This window comes from Drosophila sulfurigaster, chromosome 2L (assembly GCF_023558435.1).
Source record: "Drosophila sulfurigaster albostrigata strain 15112-1811.04 chromosome 2L, ASM2355843v2, whole genome shotgun sequence".
NCBI lineage: Eukaryota > Metazoa > Arthropoda > Insecta > Diptera > Drosophilidae > Drosophila > Drosophila sulfurigaster.
The window spans coordinates 7,742,706-7,755,109 of NC_084881.1; the positions used below are offsets into that span (position 1 = coordinate 7,742,706).

Sequence of the window (12,404 nt, forward strand, 5' to 3'; positions counted from 1 at the left end):
AGATTGTAAACTACGTTATTAAACTACTAGTTTTTAATATTACAGATATATCACTTAAATAAATTAGAATTTATAATATTATTAGACACAATAAGTGAATTTATTAAACAAAATATACATAGATTTGTTATTCATTTTAAATATTATATGTATGAAACACAGATTAAGCAATTGAGTTTATCAAAATGATGAATTTATTTAGTTATCAATCTAGCAAAATTGTGAGCATAATAAATATGAAATAAAAAGTTTTCTACCTGCAAAGTTTCTAGGATGTATTGAAATCTAAATGCTATTACAAATGAAAATATACATTTTTCGTAGTTGTCTACAAAAAGTTTTCATCCTTCGAAAATTTCAGTCGAATTTGTTTGAGGCTGCAAAAGTTTCTTGAAGCCTGCAAAGCGCATTTGAGAGTTCGTTTTGTATTTTATTGTTGTAAATGTTTTTATTAGTTTGCAGTTGTATATGGAAAAGAAAAAGTTGTTAGTTTGCTTTTAATGTGTTTAGATATTTTTGGTGTTTCAGTTTGCCGCCGTTCTCTATGTTCTTGTTGTTGTTGCTTTTGTTGTTTAGGTAATGGGCAAAAAAGGTTTAATTTATGGGGATTTAGATTGGCTGGGGACATGCCTAAAACCATTCATTCCTCCGGCCTGGCCAATGGGGGATAGGCAAAAAGTTTTCAGTGTTGTCAACTTTTGTCACTTTTTATGTGGAACTGAGACATAAACACAACATAGTCAAAAGTGCCAAAAAGCAACTTAAAAAAGAAGAAGAGATGACTTTTCATGCATTTATCAAAGTTTTTATGGGTGACGCGTGCGCCAAAGTACAAAGTCCCAAGTCCAAGTCGCAGTCAGGCCAGTCCGAAATCCGTTTTGCGCCGTAATCCTGTAATTGAGTTAAGACGAATACGGCGGCCAAGGATGCTGTGACCGTTTGCTTAAGCAGCCGAGACACTTTTGCGCGCATCAACGTTGCACATTTGCAGTCAAAGCCATCAAGTGGTTGTCCTGTGGATGGAGCAAGGACTTCGACTGCAACTGCGACAAAGACTGAGAAGGCGACTGATTGAAATGACGCGACGACCAATGTAATTAAGGTACAGTCTGCTGCCTTAGTTTTGCCCATTTAATAGTCGACAAGGAGACGAACGTGGCTATAAAACATGTCCTCAGCATGGGCGCCACTACTACTTTGCTTTGGTTTTGGGGCCAACAACAAAAATAATGTTCAAGCTTCTAGCCACAATTCTGCACGTCGGGAGCATTATTGGGCGGCGAGGGTTACGACCGCGCTCGAGACGCATCGAAGAGTTTTTTGGGTGGAACTCTAATGGGTTCACTTGTGCCACAGAACTAGAAGTTGAACTGGGCTATAATTTACAGTATGGTTGGCAGTCATTGTGGCGTGTAATTTCGTATAGGATTTGCAGTCGCTGCGAATTGGTAATCAAACTGCGTATGTTGTCTGCAGTGCAACGAGGCGTATGCGCAATATGAATATTTAATTTTATAATTTCTTGATGACGACTGGCCAACAGAACTGCTATGCAAATTATATTGTTCCCATTATTGCAAACAACATTTACTTGGCAATTTCAATAAAGACACCCTGAGTAACTTGTCTACAAAGTTGAGAATCTATGCAGTCAGACAACATATGGCCATAATTGAGGAGACAATGACAGTTGCTTGATCAATATAGTCATTTATTTTCATTTCTATTTAATTTGTATTAAAGTTAACTATAATAAGTTGACTATTACATATTGAAATACAAGTTGGATTTATTGTATTTTAACTTTATGGTGGGGAAATCTACTAAATAAAAAGAAAAATGGAATTTACAACTTCGAGAAGAAATTTTAATTAGATTAAAGGTTTTTTTTTTAATTTTAGTTTTGGTATGTCAAGAACTAATAATCATCACATCATTAAATTAAAGGAAAGAAGTCGATTAATTATAGTTTGTTATACAAAATTAGTGAAGTTGTTTAAACTTTAGTTTATAGTAAGAAACTCTAATTTTTAAATAAAAATAAAACTTGCATTTGCAAAATACTTGAAGGAGCCTAAAAATCTTATGCAGAAAAAAACCCACTCATAGTATTGTTTTAATTTGAAAATAAAGATGTCAGAAATGTTGAAAAGGTTAATGCATAAAGCAGTTGCTTCAACTAATAATTGTACAACCATCAATTATCGTAAACGGAATATTAAAAAGCTGTATAATATAATTAGACTGCAAGTTGATGGCCTTCAGTCTAGCTGGAATTAATAAACGTCCATAAAATTAACTAAACTGTTGTGAGCATGCATAAAAATTACGAATTTTGAAAAAATAATGAGGCTGCTAATGGAGGAAGGCCCGAAAGTATGCATGCATCTAAGAAAACTCAAGGATCTCAACACAAAACGAACAGCAAAGCAAGCAAAACGACGCCCATGGCAAACAGGCTTGACTAGTCCTTGTGTGTTCTGCCTCGTGGGAGTGTTCCAAGTGCTGACGACTTGTTCATGCCACGGATGCGGGGTGTTCCGTTTCGTTGAAGCCAGCTCAGCTTCAGCTTCAGCTATAGCTCCAGGCATCGTCATTGACAGTCTACTCTCTGCTCTCATGTCTCTGACCTACTGACTCATGTATGTAGCCTACTTTCCGGCGCCATGGTGCCAGCCTCAGTCTCAGCCTCAGCATCAGGTGCCGTCTGTCCGGAAGCCTTTCCTGATTCTTCAGCAACTGCTAGTGCTGCTGCTGCTCCCGCTATTGCAATTTATCCAGCATTGCGTTGCGAAGCCGTTGACAGAATTAACTGCAAGAAAAATAATTTGCAAATTTAATTAAACATGCCGCGTGCAGACAACTCATGCAGCTCCATTGACGTCAGCCAACACAACATTCCACATGCTCTTCACAATAACAATATCGAAATAGTTAAAATCTTCAGATATCTTGTTATATTTTTATTTCAATCTATATTGTTTCATTGTAATTAAGTTTAGTTGAGTTCAGTGAATGCAACTTTTTTGTATGTGTAGAGTATATTGTCTTCGGCGCTGATTGTTTGACTTTGTTAATTATGGGTTTTTTCCCCTCACGTTGATGACTTAATTTTGATGCTGATAGCGCAATATTATAGGAATGTTCATATCGGTTTTTTTTTGTTAACGTTGCGACCGTGTGGCAAACATATATTTAGTAGAACTTCATTAAAAACATATCTGCATTCGATAGTTTATCATCGAAACGGTTGTCAATTTCAGAAAGATTCGGATAATGAAGCAGACAAGCAAATGTGTATTAGAGAAAATTGCAAATTAGAATACTTTCGATGAAACGCTTTTAGTAGTTTAATGCAATAGAAGAGTATACTTGATGCTGATGAAAATAATTGACTTGCGTTAAAATTGAATTTTTGCATTTTAATGAACTTTAATGCATTTGAAAGCTGTGACATAAAATGCACACACGCCTGCAAACAAATTTCCGAAAAATATATAACAAAATATACGTTTAGTTCGGGCCTCGGCAAGGTAAACAAATGTAAACACGCCCACAAAACTAAGCAAACAATTTACGGGATACTCGTTGTATGTATCGTAAAAGGCATGAAATGTTTGTGTGGTTTTGGTAACTTTAAAGCAAACATATTTGCTTTTAATTAAAACCCCAATACGAACGGAGCTACGCCGACATGCCGACACATCAAACAGAGCAAACTTATTTCAATTGCAATACGTGAAATAATCGTAAAATTGAAATATTTTTGCGAAATGCACGTCAATGATAGAAGGTGTAGGAGCGAACTATACTTATCTCCAATAACTATTTCACTGAACTACCAAGACATGAAAATGAAAAACGAGTCGCTGTTTGACAGGCTAAAAATCTAATCAGACCGTTCTTAAGATACTCTTTATGTAAGAGATGTGAAAAAGTTAAAAATAAAGTTGGAAAAAATGTTCATTCGTTTCATTTAATATTGCGTATACTTTAAGAGATTATCGAATATTTAATATCAGTTAACTGTTTATAAATTTAATCATTGAACGATTTAAGCATAGAGAATCTGCAAGTCGATAAATAACTTTGGCTTTCGGACATGTTTTACATATACTTGTTCTATTATATGCCATAAGTGCTCTTCGGTATGCCTTTGCCGAGGCAAATGAAAAGAAAATAGTTTCTCAGACACGGCCTGCCAATGCCAAATACCAAAATACCACTCTCCCCTAACCTTATTCACCATCGTCGTAGTTCAAATAACTTTTTCTCATGACAAACGTAAAAAAAAGAAAACGTTCACATACAATATATGAAGAGAGGGAAAGGGAACAATTTCTGATTTATGTTGCATTTCGAGGAGAAGCTGCTGAAAAGTAAGCACTAAAATAAGTTATATAAGTATGTTCACATTCACATAAGTATACACATTTATATATGGTTCATATATATATATACAAACGTGCAGTTAAATGTTTTCATGGCCGTGTGTACTCATAGTTCAAGTGATTTTTAAAACTTTGGCGTAGGGCTTTGACTTCAGCTATGTTGTGAATGTGAATGCGAATACGAAGTGGATAAATTCCATGACAGGCACATATGTAACTGCCGATGGCATGCAATTTTACATTGATAAGCTCAGTCGCACTGAATTGTCTATCTATCCAGCATAAGCCTTTTTGATTGGGAACCGGCAAAAACATATGACGATTTTATGGAATAGTCGAAAATAAATTCTCATGTTAGTGTCAATTTGAAACACATTCAACATTTACTTATTTCAGTGGATATATGATAAGTGCAAAGTGTATAAATTGAATAATGTGTCTCTTCATAATTTATTAAAGATTACCAAAAATGGATGATATCGAAAACTAATAGAATTCTCTCTGAATAAAGCTTAAACGTCCCACACATCTTCACGCCATGAGCTGAAACAAATCTGAATATGAATGCCTATGCTTCAGTGGAGTAATATAATAAATCTCATAAAATACAATTCAATTTCATGTGGTCTTGATTTTATGCCCAACAGCTGGGATGCCAACAGGACCACGCCCCATCACAATACACTTGAAGCCAAACACCACGCTGCAACAGCTGTCAAGTGGTAATCATATTTCTTTTCTTTTCTTTTCTTTTCTCTTCTCTTCTTTTTTGCCATGCATACAAAAATCATTTATATACCCGCCAAATAAATACCTATGAATTAGATGGATATATTTTCTCGTTCTTGGCACATTTCAACGTTGATTTTTTTTGCAATGCAATGAATCTTTTTTGTCGCTTCTGTATATACAATTAGATTTTGATTCTCTTTGTTGCTTAGATGTTGTTCTTTTGTCAAATATCTTTACGATTATGCAGACAGCACAAGAGAGGGGAATAAGTTCAGAAAAGCAATTTTTGATTTCTTGCAGTTGTCATAGATACATATTTTACCCTCAATACTTAAGCTTTTTATACCCGCTAATCTATAGGGTAGAAGGGTGTTATAACTTTGTGCATCGAGAAAAAAGGAATAAGAAATAATTTTATATGGCAAAATTCGTCTTCTGCAGTTGGCTTTTAATTGCGTTGTTTAACAATCTGGTATATTTTGAACGCATATCTATACACCATCGGTATATTTAAGTATTTTATCAGTAAATTTGGTATAGTTTTAGAATACCACACTGCTGCTGCAGAAGGCGTATAGTTACTTTGACTGACAATCTGGTATACTTTGAACTCTATGGCATATTTTGAACGTAATAGTATATCTAAATACCTTCGGTATATTTTAGTATTGTCGGTAAATGAATTTGGGATATATTTAGAATATCGCACGGGTGCTGCAGTTGACTTATAGTTGCTTTAGTTGACAATCTGGTATATTTTGCACTCTATGGTATATTTACAGCGAAATAGTATGTATATATCCTCGGTATATTTATAGTATTTTTAGAAAAATGCATTTGGTGTTTTTTTTTTTTAAACCGCAATGTTTCGCTTTTATTGAAAATGGTATTTGGCAGTCGAGAACACTCGACTGTCGATTTTTTACTTGTGTTTGTTTGCTGCATTCCAAATGGTTCATTGTTGTTTCCCCTCTTCAAACGCATCATCACGTTTCACAATCCTCAAAAAGCTTTTTTGTCCTTAATTGGCTATTGTCAACAATAAAATATTACGCCAAATGATTTTAGAATGCACCAAGTATTTTTAAATCAAAGCAAATAAAAACAAAGCATAACTTTAATTAACATTATTATGTTTTAGAAGTGCCTCAATATACATTTTTCACTATAAAATTATACTACTATTTTATATACGTTGAGAGTCATAAATTTGAAATCAGAGATTATAATACGATTTGGTTGTCAGCCTGTTTACGCTGCCTTCGAGCAAACAAGTCAGTTGCAGTTTCCCGGCTCATTTACAAAGCGCCGTATAATCATTTTTTGTTATCCTCTGCTATCCTCTGATTGCCTTCGGCAATAGGGATGGCTTCCGACTTGGACAATGGCATGTTGACCTTGTTGTGTGTTCGTTGTCGTAGTCAAAGTCCTAGTTGTTGCCATAGTTACTGACGCATACTTCCTGGCCATTGATTTTGGCTGTAATTTGTTAGCCCGAACAATGCAAAAACGCAACCTCGTATATTTATAACTTTTCCTTCAGAGCAGTTGTTGTCTTTGCACTTTTGACTTTCCATATTATTTTGTATTTTGTTGTTTGCTTTGCCTAAAAGTTGTTCAGTGTGCTTTCTGCGTTTTCTATCTTCGTATTATTTTAGTTTGCCTTTCTGCTTACTGCCAAACATTTGCCTGGTATCTGGCATGTTTTATTGTATCGAGTTTTGCAAGCTGTTCTGCTTTATTTGCTGCCAAAAAAGATACGTTATAGAGATACAAGATACGAACACAATACAGATACACACTAACTGACTCGTATTTCACTTGAACTATGTTTGAAACGTGAGTTTTACCCTTTAATCGTGAAGCTAGCGGGTAACTTCGTTTTGTTTTTGGTAATATAATATTTAAAAATATACCTAAAATTCAAAATGCGATCTTTGGTTTATAAATTTTTGTATTTTAATCAAGTTTCACTAGCTTTACCTTGAAATTCGCGAAATTATAATCATATCAATTTAGCTTCCAAACTTTTCTTGCATGCAATAAGTTTTCATGGTCTTAAGCTTCTAGGTTTCGATTTGATTGTATCGTCGGTTTAATGTGGCGTATGAGTGACGTCTTATTAATGAAATTAGATTTGAGTTCAGTTTCATTCTCTTGCGATGCTGGCTAGCAGCAAACTTTGAAGATAAAATGTGGTTAGGTCGTTATAAGGTCTTTGTGTAGCGCTGTGTGGCAATCCAAACTCAAATGGAAATCCGTTTAAGTGAAAATTATTCATTCCTAAAAGGCGCAATTCATGAGAATATCAACGAGAAGTTGATTGACTGAATGTTGAGGCCAAAAGTGCCACTAACAGACGGTGCACAATGAGACTAAGACAAAGCGCGAACTGAAAGCACTCAGCACAAGCAGCTCTTCATGCCAATCCCCCCTTCTCCGCCACACACTGCGAACTCCCCCTCTACACCACTACAATCGTGGTTCGCATCGTCACCGTCAATGAATGAAAATCCCCAGCGCAGCAGAGATTGATGACGCACTTGAAGCTGTGCCAACTTCAGCTACAGTTCCACCTCCACCTCCATCTCCATCTCCAGCTTCAGCTTCCCACTCGATGGCATGTTAGAAGAACTCTTATGTGTGCACATTGTCTGTCTGACTAGTCAGATGGTCAGCGGGGTCTTTGTGGAGTCCTCCAAGTCGAGTCAGTTGATTAACCGACCAGCTGAATGGCTTTTTTCACAGACTTTGTCCTCGGCTTTGGCACACTTAACCAACATTTTGTTATTTTGACAGCGGCTCCCACAGCATGGCTTGAATCGTATTACCAGAATATGCAAAAAGTGCGGCCAAGTAAAAAATTTGCATACCCATGCAAAGTGGTTGGAAAAAAAAGGAAAAAAAGAAAATATCGTTAAAGCTGCTGCAAGCAGCATTCACATCGACATCGACATCGACTTCGACATCCACATCGTTTCGACTCTGTTGGCCATAAAAATGCCGCAATGACGTGCTACATTATTGTGGCAATCTCTGAGTGACTGTGTGTTTGTGTATGTGTGTGTGTGTGTGTGTGTGAGTTGGTATTCGTATTGACCGTGTCGATTTACTTTCAATAAGTGTTATTACTTTACTTTTACTCTACCTCTTTGCCAATTTAAAGTAATCAAATAAATGTATTTATTTGCATGTTTATCTGTGGCTTTTAATTTTTTTTTGGTAAGTTCACATTCATTCCAAATAAAAGCTATATTTTATATTCATCTTTTTCGCTAGTTACACAAATGTAAGTTTTGTTAAAGTTGTGCATTCGTTTTTCACAATAAAAAGTGAAAAGTTTGTGTTCCTTTGTCTTTGTCTTGGGCAAGGTCATTTGTCAGTTTGCCAATTTTCGGGGGCTCAAACTGTTTATTTGTATCCCAAATTGTTTGCACTCTCTTTCTCTCCTTCTCTTGACTATCAATCAGCACAATCTGCAAATAACAAAAGTTTCACCCGCCAGCAATAACTTTGACAGAGCAACTTTGAAGTGAAGTGAAATGTACGGTTGGCCAGAGAATTTTCTTTTCTTTTACATTTTTTTTTTTTTGTTAACTCAACCAACATGAGGCACTCGAGGCAGCTGTCATATTTACATTTTTGTGGCCCCTTTCAAGTTAACAACATGTATTTGATTCTGTCAATACTCTCAGGTACAAACACATACAAAATTCATGCACTTGCCTTTGGACTGTTGGGCTTCAATTTGCTGTCGGATTTGTTTATGTTTATTATATGCAGCTTAACATTTAGCTTGTGGATTCATTTAGGCATACTGTTATTTTAAATACATTTTTACTTTATTTTCTGGATTTTAAATAAAATGTTTACAAGCGTTCAAAAAAATATGTACTATTTTTTGCAGAGCATTCATGCATTACGCAAAAAATTCCAATTACTTACACATATTATATGAGAAGTGTTGCGAAAGCATTAGTAAAAGTGCACGAAAGAGCGAAGTAGATAGGACTAACATATAAGAACTTAATATACTCACCAGGCACTATAGAAGTTTTGATACCCTAACAATTTAGGTGCTAAATCTTTTTTGCTTTAAGGGAAGTTTATTAAAGAATTTTCAATTTAATCGAATAATAAAACGCAGTTAAATTTGTATTCAACCAATTTTAATTTAAAGTAAATAAAAAGGTCAACACATTTATAAACAATTTAAAAAAAGTTTAATTTTTATTTATAACAAAATTGATGAGAAATCGTATAAATAAAAATTTCAATTCTTTCAAATCTATTTTTAATTATTTGCCAAGGAAGTGAAAAAATAATATTATCTTTGTTTAGAGTATTGGGAGAGCTTTTTTGGCCAGCATACGTAATATATTGCCCTGGTGTATAAGCACACACATTACTCTAGATTATAACCCAATTTCGGCTTGTGCATCACTTTGGGAGCGCCACAACTAAAACGCAAACCATATATTTCATTCCCTTTGCAGTCAAAGGACCTCGAGGATATGCAAACCAAACTAAAAGCCAATGAGAAGCTGCTGGAACTACAGCTCTTTGGAATGCTCCTAGTCTTGGCTCTAATTAACAAGCATTTCGCTTCGAGTTTGTGACTAGAGAAAATTAAATTTTAAAAGTGAAAAAAAATATACACATTTAAAATTAATTATCTTTACATCTCTGGAATCGAAACTAGTTCAGACTAAAAGTAAGATGTGCTAAAAGATTAACTGAAAGCGTTTTGGGTATGCGGCTGCTGTTGTCGCTACTGTTGCATGCAACATGGATGGTGAAAATCGGATTATATTAAATGTTGGCGGCATAAGGTGAGTACAATAATGTTATTTAATTAATATATGCTTTGATTTCAGGATATAAATTATAGTGAAATATTTATATATTTAATTGTTAGCTAAATTCAAGAATATTTTTTTTCAATCACTCTTCTTGATATCAACTCGCAAATCAAGCGACATTAAGAGTAAATTGAATCTTTGATGTAAATTGATAAAAATTGAATTTCCCTTGTGTTTGTTGGCTATTAAATTAAAAAGAGATTCCCCATTGGAAGATTGTTGTATACTCCTGATGTGTTTACTTGTGATACATGTGAATGTGAAATAAAATTTCCTCTTCTGAGAATTCAATTTCATTTCATTTCTGTCAATGAATGTGCTCACTCGACTTTTACCTACTCTTAAACTCATTTATCGAATTTATGTAGAATGCTAAAGAGAAAAAAATGCCTGAAATAATTCAAACATTTGAAACCAAAAACTAAAAATCAAGTTAATTTTGTTGTTGGCAAAATAAGCTAGAACCCTTGCCACATTTTTTTGGCAGACCGCAGTGTAAAATTAACTACATTGTTTTGCATGTATTTGCATTTTTGTTTGCAGTTGAGAGAATTTTCCAAAGTGATGGCATCTGCAAAACCGACCGCAAATTGAAAAACAAAAAATCAGACTTAAAGCAGAATGCAACATGATGTTAAATGATGGAAAACGTTGTACGTTTATGCAAGAAGAGGCATTTAATATAACGAAGAAATATTAAAATAAATATTCAGTGCAATAAATAACAAGATGACAGTACAAGAGAAAATTAAATGTTATTTTATGAAACACATCGATGCATAAAATTGATGCAGAGAATATCCAAACGTTTGTTTGGACATCTCATAAAGTATTTATGCCGTCCATTTGTATAATATTTGGACTGCGACGTCAATTCAACACAAATTATAGTGTCGCTGCTGTGACTTGGAGTATTGAAATCGCTACACGTTGCGTTAGCTGCTGTTCATGTGGAACATACACATACGAGAATGGGAGGGAATCTTGGTTGAGTTGCTACCAAGTTTTGTCGATCCTGAGGGGTTGGGGTAAGTGCTGCAATATGTATATGTCACACCACTACAATGTTTGCCTAAGCATTGTGCACTACTGACTGACTGCAGTGTGTGTGTGTGTGTGTGTTGTCACAGCAAACGGAATGACTACGTGTCTGGGAGTTTCGGCCTCTCTGCACAGCACAGGAGAAGCAGGCGGACCACATGCTTTGTAGCATACTTATACGGGTCAGAGCCGCGCGACTCTTTGCCTGACTGCATGGCATCATGCTGTCACATCGCAGATGTTTCTAGCTCAAATAATTCACACACACACATATCATGTATTTCAGCTCTTTTGTGTGTGTGCACATGTCGCTAAAAGTTGTTTGCTATTTGTTAAAGTTTCACATTGAATAAAAGTTTTCGCTTAAACCTTTGCAAGCGCAACGTGATTTTGTTTGTGCATAAATATACTAAGAGTATTTATATCGATCTAAATATAAATTCATATCAAGTTAAGCATTGGAAAGAGCTGACTCAAATGCAGCATCATGCTGAGCTATCAAATTGAAAAATAGAGAAATTCATAAACATATTCACTTTAAGCTGAATAAATTTATTATTAACAGTTCTGCTAAGTTTGCAATTCACAAATTTAATTATCATCTATATTTTATTTTATATATTTTGGCTTAACAATCAAATAAGTTTTTTCATTTTTTGCAAAATTTGTATTATTTATAAAGTTGACAATCAATTTAATAGAACAAGATCGAGGGTATTTATCTATCGGTCCCCTGAAATCTTTGTAGCTTCATTTTCTTGTTGGGTTGCAAACTTTCACTTAATCATCATACGAAAATAATTCTCATTTTTGTCGTACTCATTGTATCTGTCTGTAAGTCTGTGTCGGGGCTGCGTGATTCTTATCATTGTGATTACGTGGTGCTCTCTTTGTCATAAAAAGCACAACGAGTGGGCGGAGGAAGGGGCGGGGTGTTTTAGGTGCCAACGGCAGGGGAATGCCTTACATGATGGCCGCTCCATTGCTTCGCTCATCAGTGCAGACAATTGCGCTCTGATTGTATCTGTGCTATACAGCAACACAAATACACATACTTCTACACACACACACACACACATACTCATACGGGCAATAAAGTTTTTGCTGTGGTTGCTTTCAACACAAATACATTATACTTAGTGGCGATGCTTACTGTTGTTGCTGCTGCTGTTGCTGTTGTTGATGTTGATGTTGCTCCATCCGTTGTCGCCATTTCTTTTCTCTTTCGACTTCTGCCGGCCTCTGCTTTGGAGCAGCAACTTCTTTGCCTTTGAATCTTTGCTATTGTGTGCGAATTAAACGAAATGGCTAATGAAAAGTTTAACAGTCAATAAATAAAAGAGGGAGCCTCAAACGACTCCGAGTTGGGTAGAGTATA

General features: G+C 35.2%; 1 protein-coding gene across 1 annotated transcript in view; it reads left to right on the plus strand.

The window, feature by feature from the left end:
• LOC133842248 (potassium voltage-gated channel protein Shaw) overlaps positions 1 to 12,404 on the plus strand; it is a 50,044-nt gene that overhangs the window by 1,030 nt on the left and 36,610 nt on the right. The window contains 1 exon segment of the mRNA XM_062275286.1: positions 9,620 to 9,955. Within this exon segment, the coding sequence (XP_062131270.1) occupies positions 9,912 to 9,955 (44 nt within the window). The 5' untranslated portion in view covers positions 9,620 to 9,911.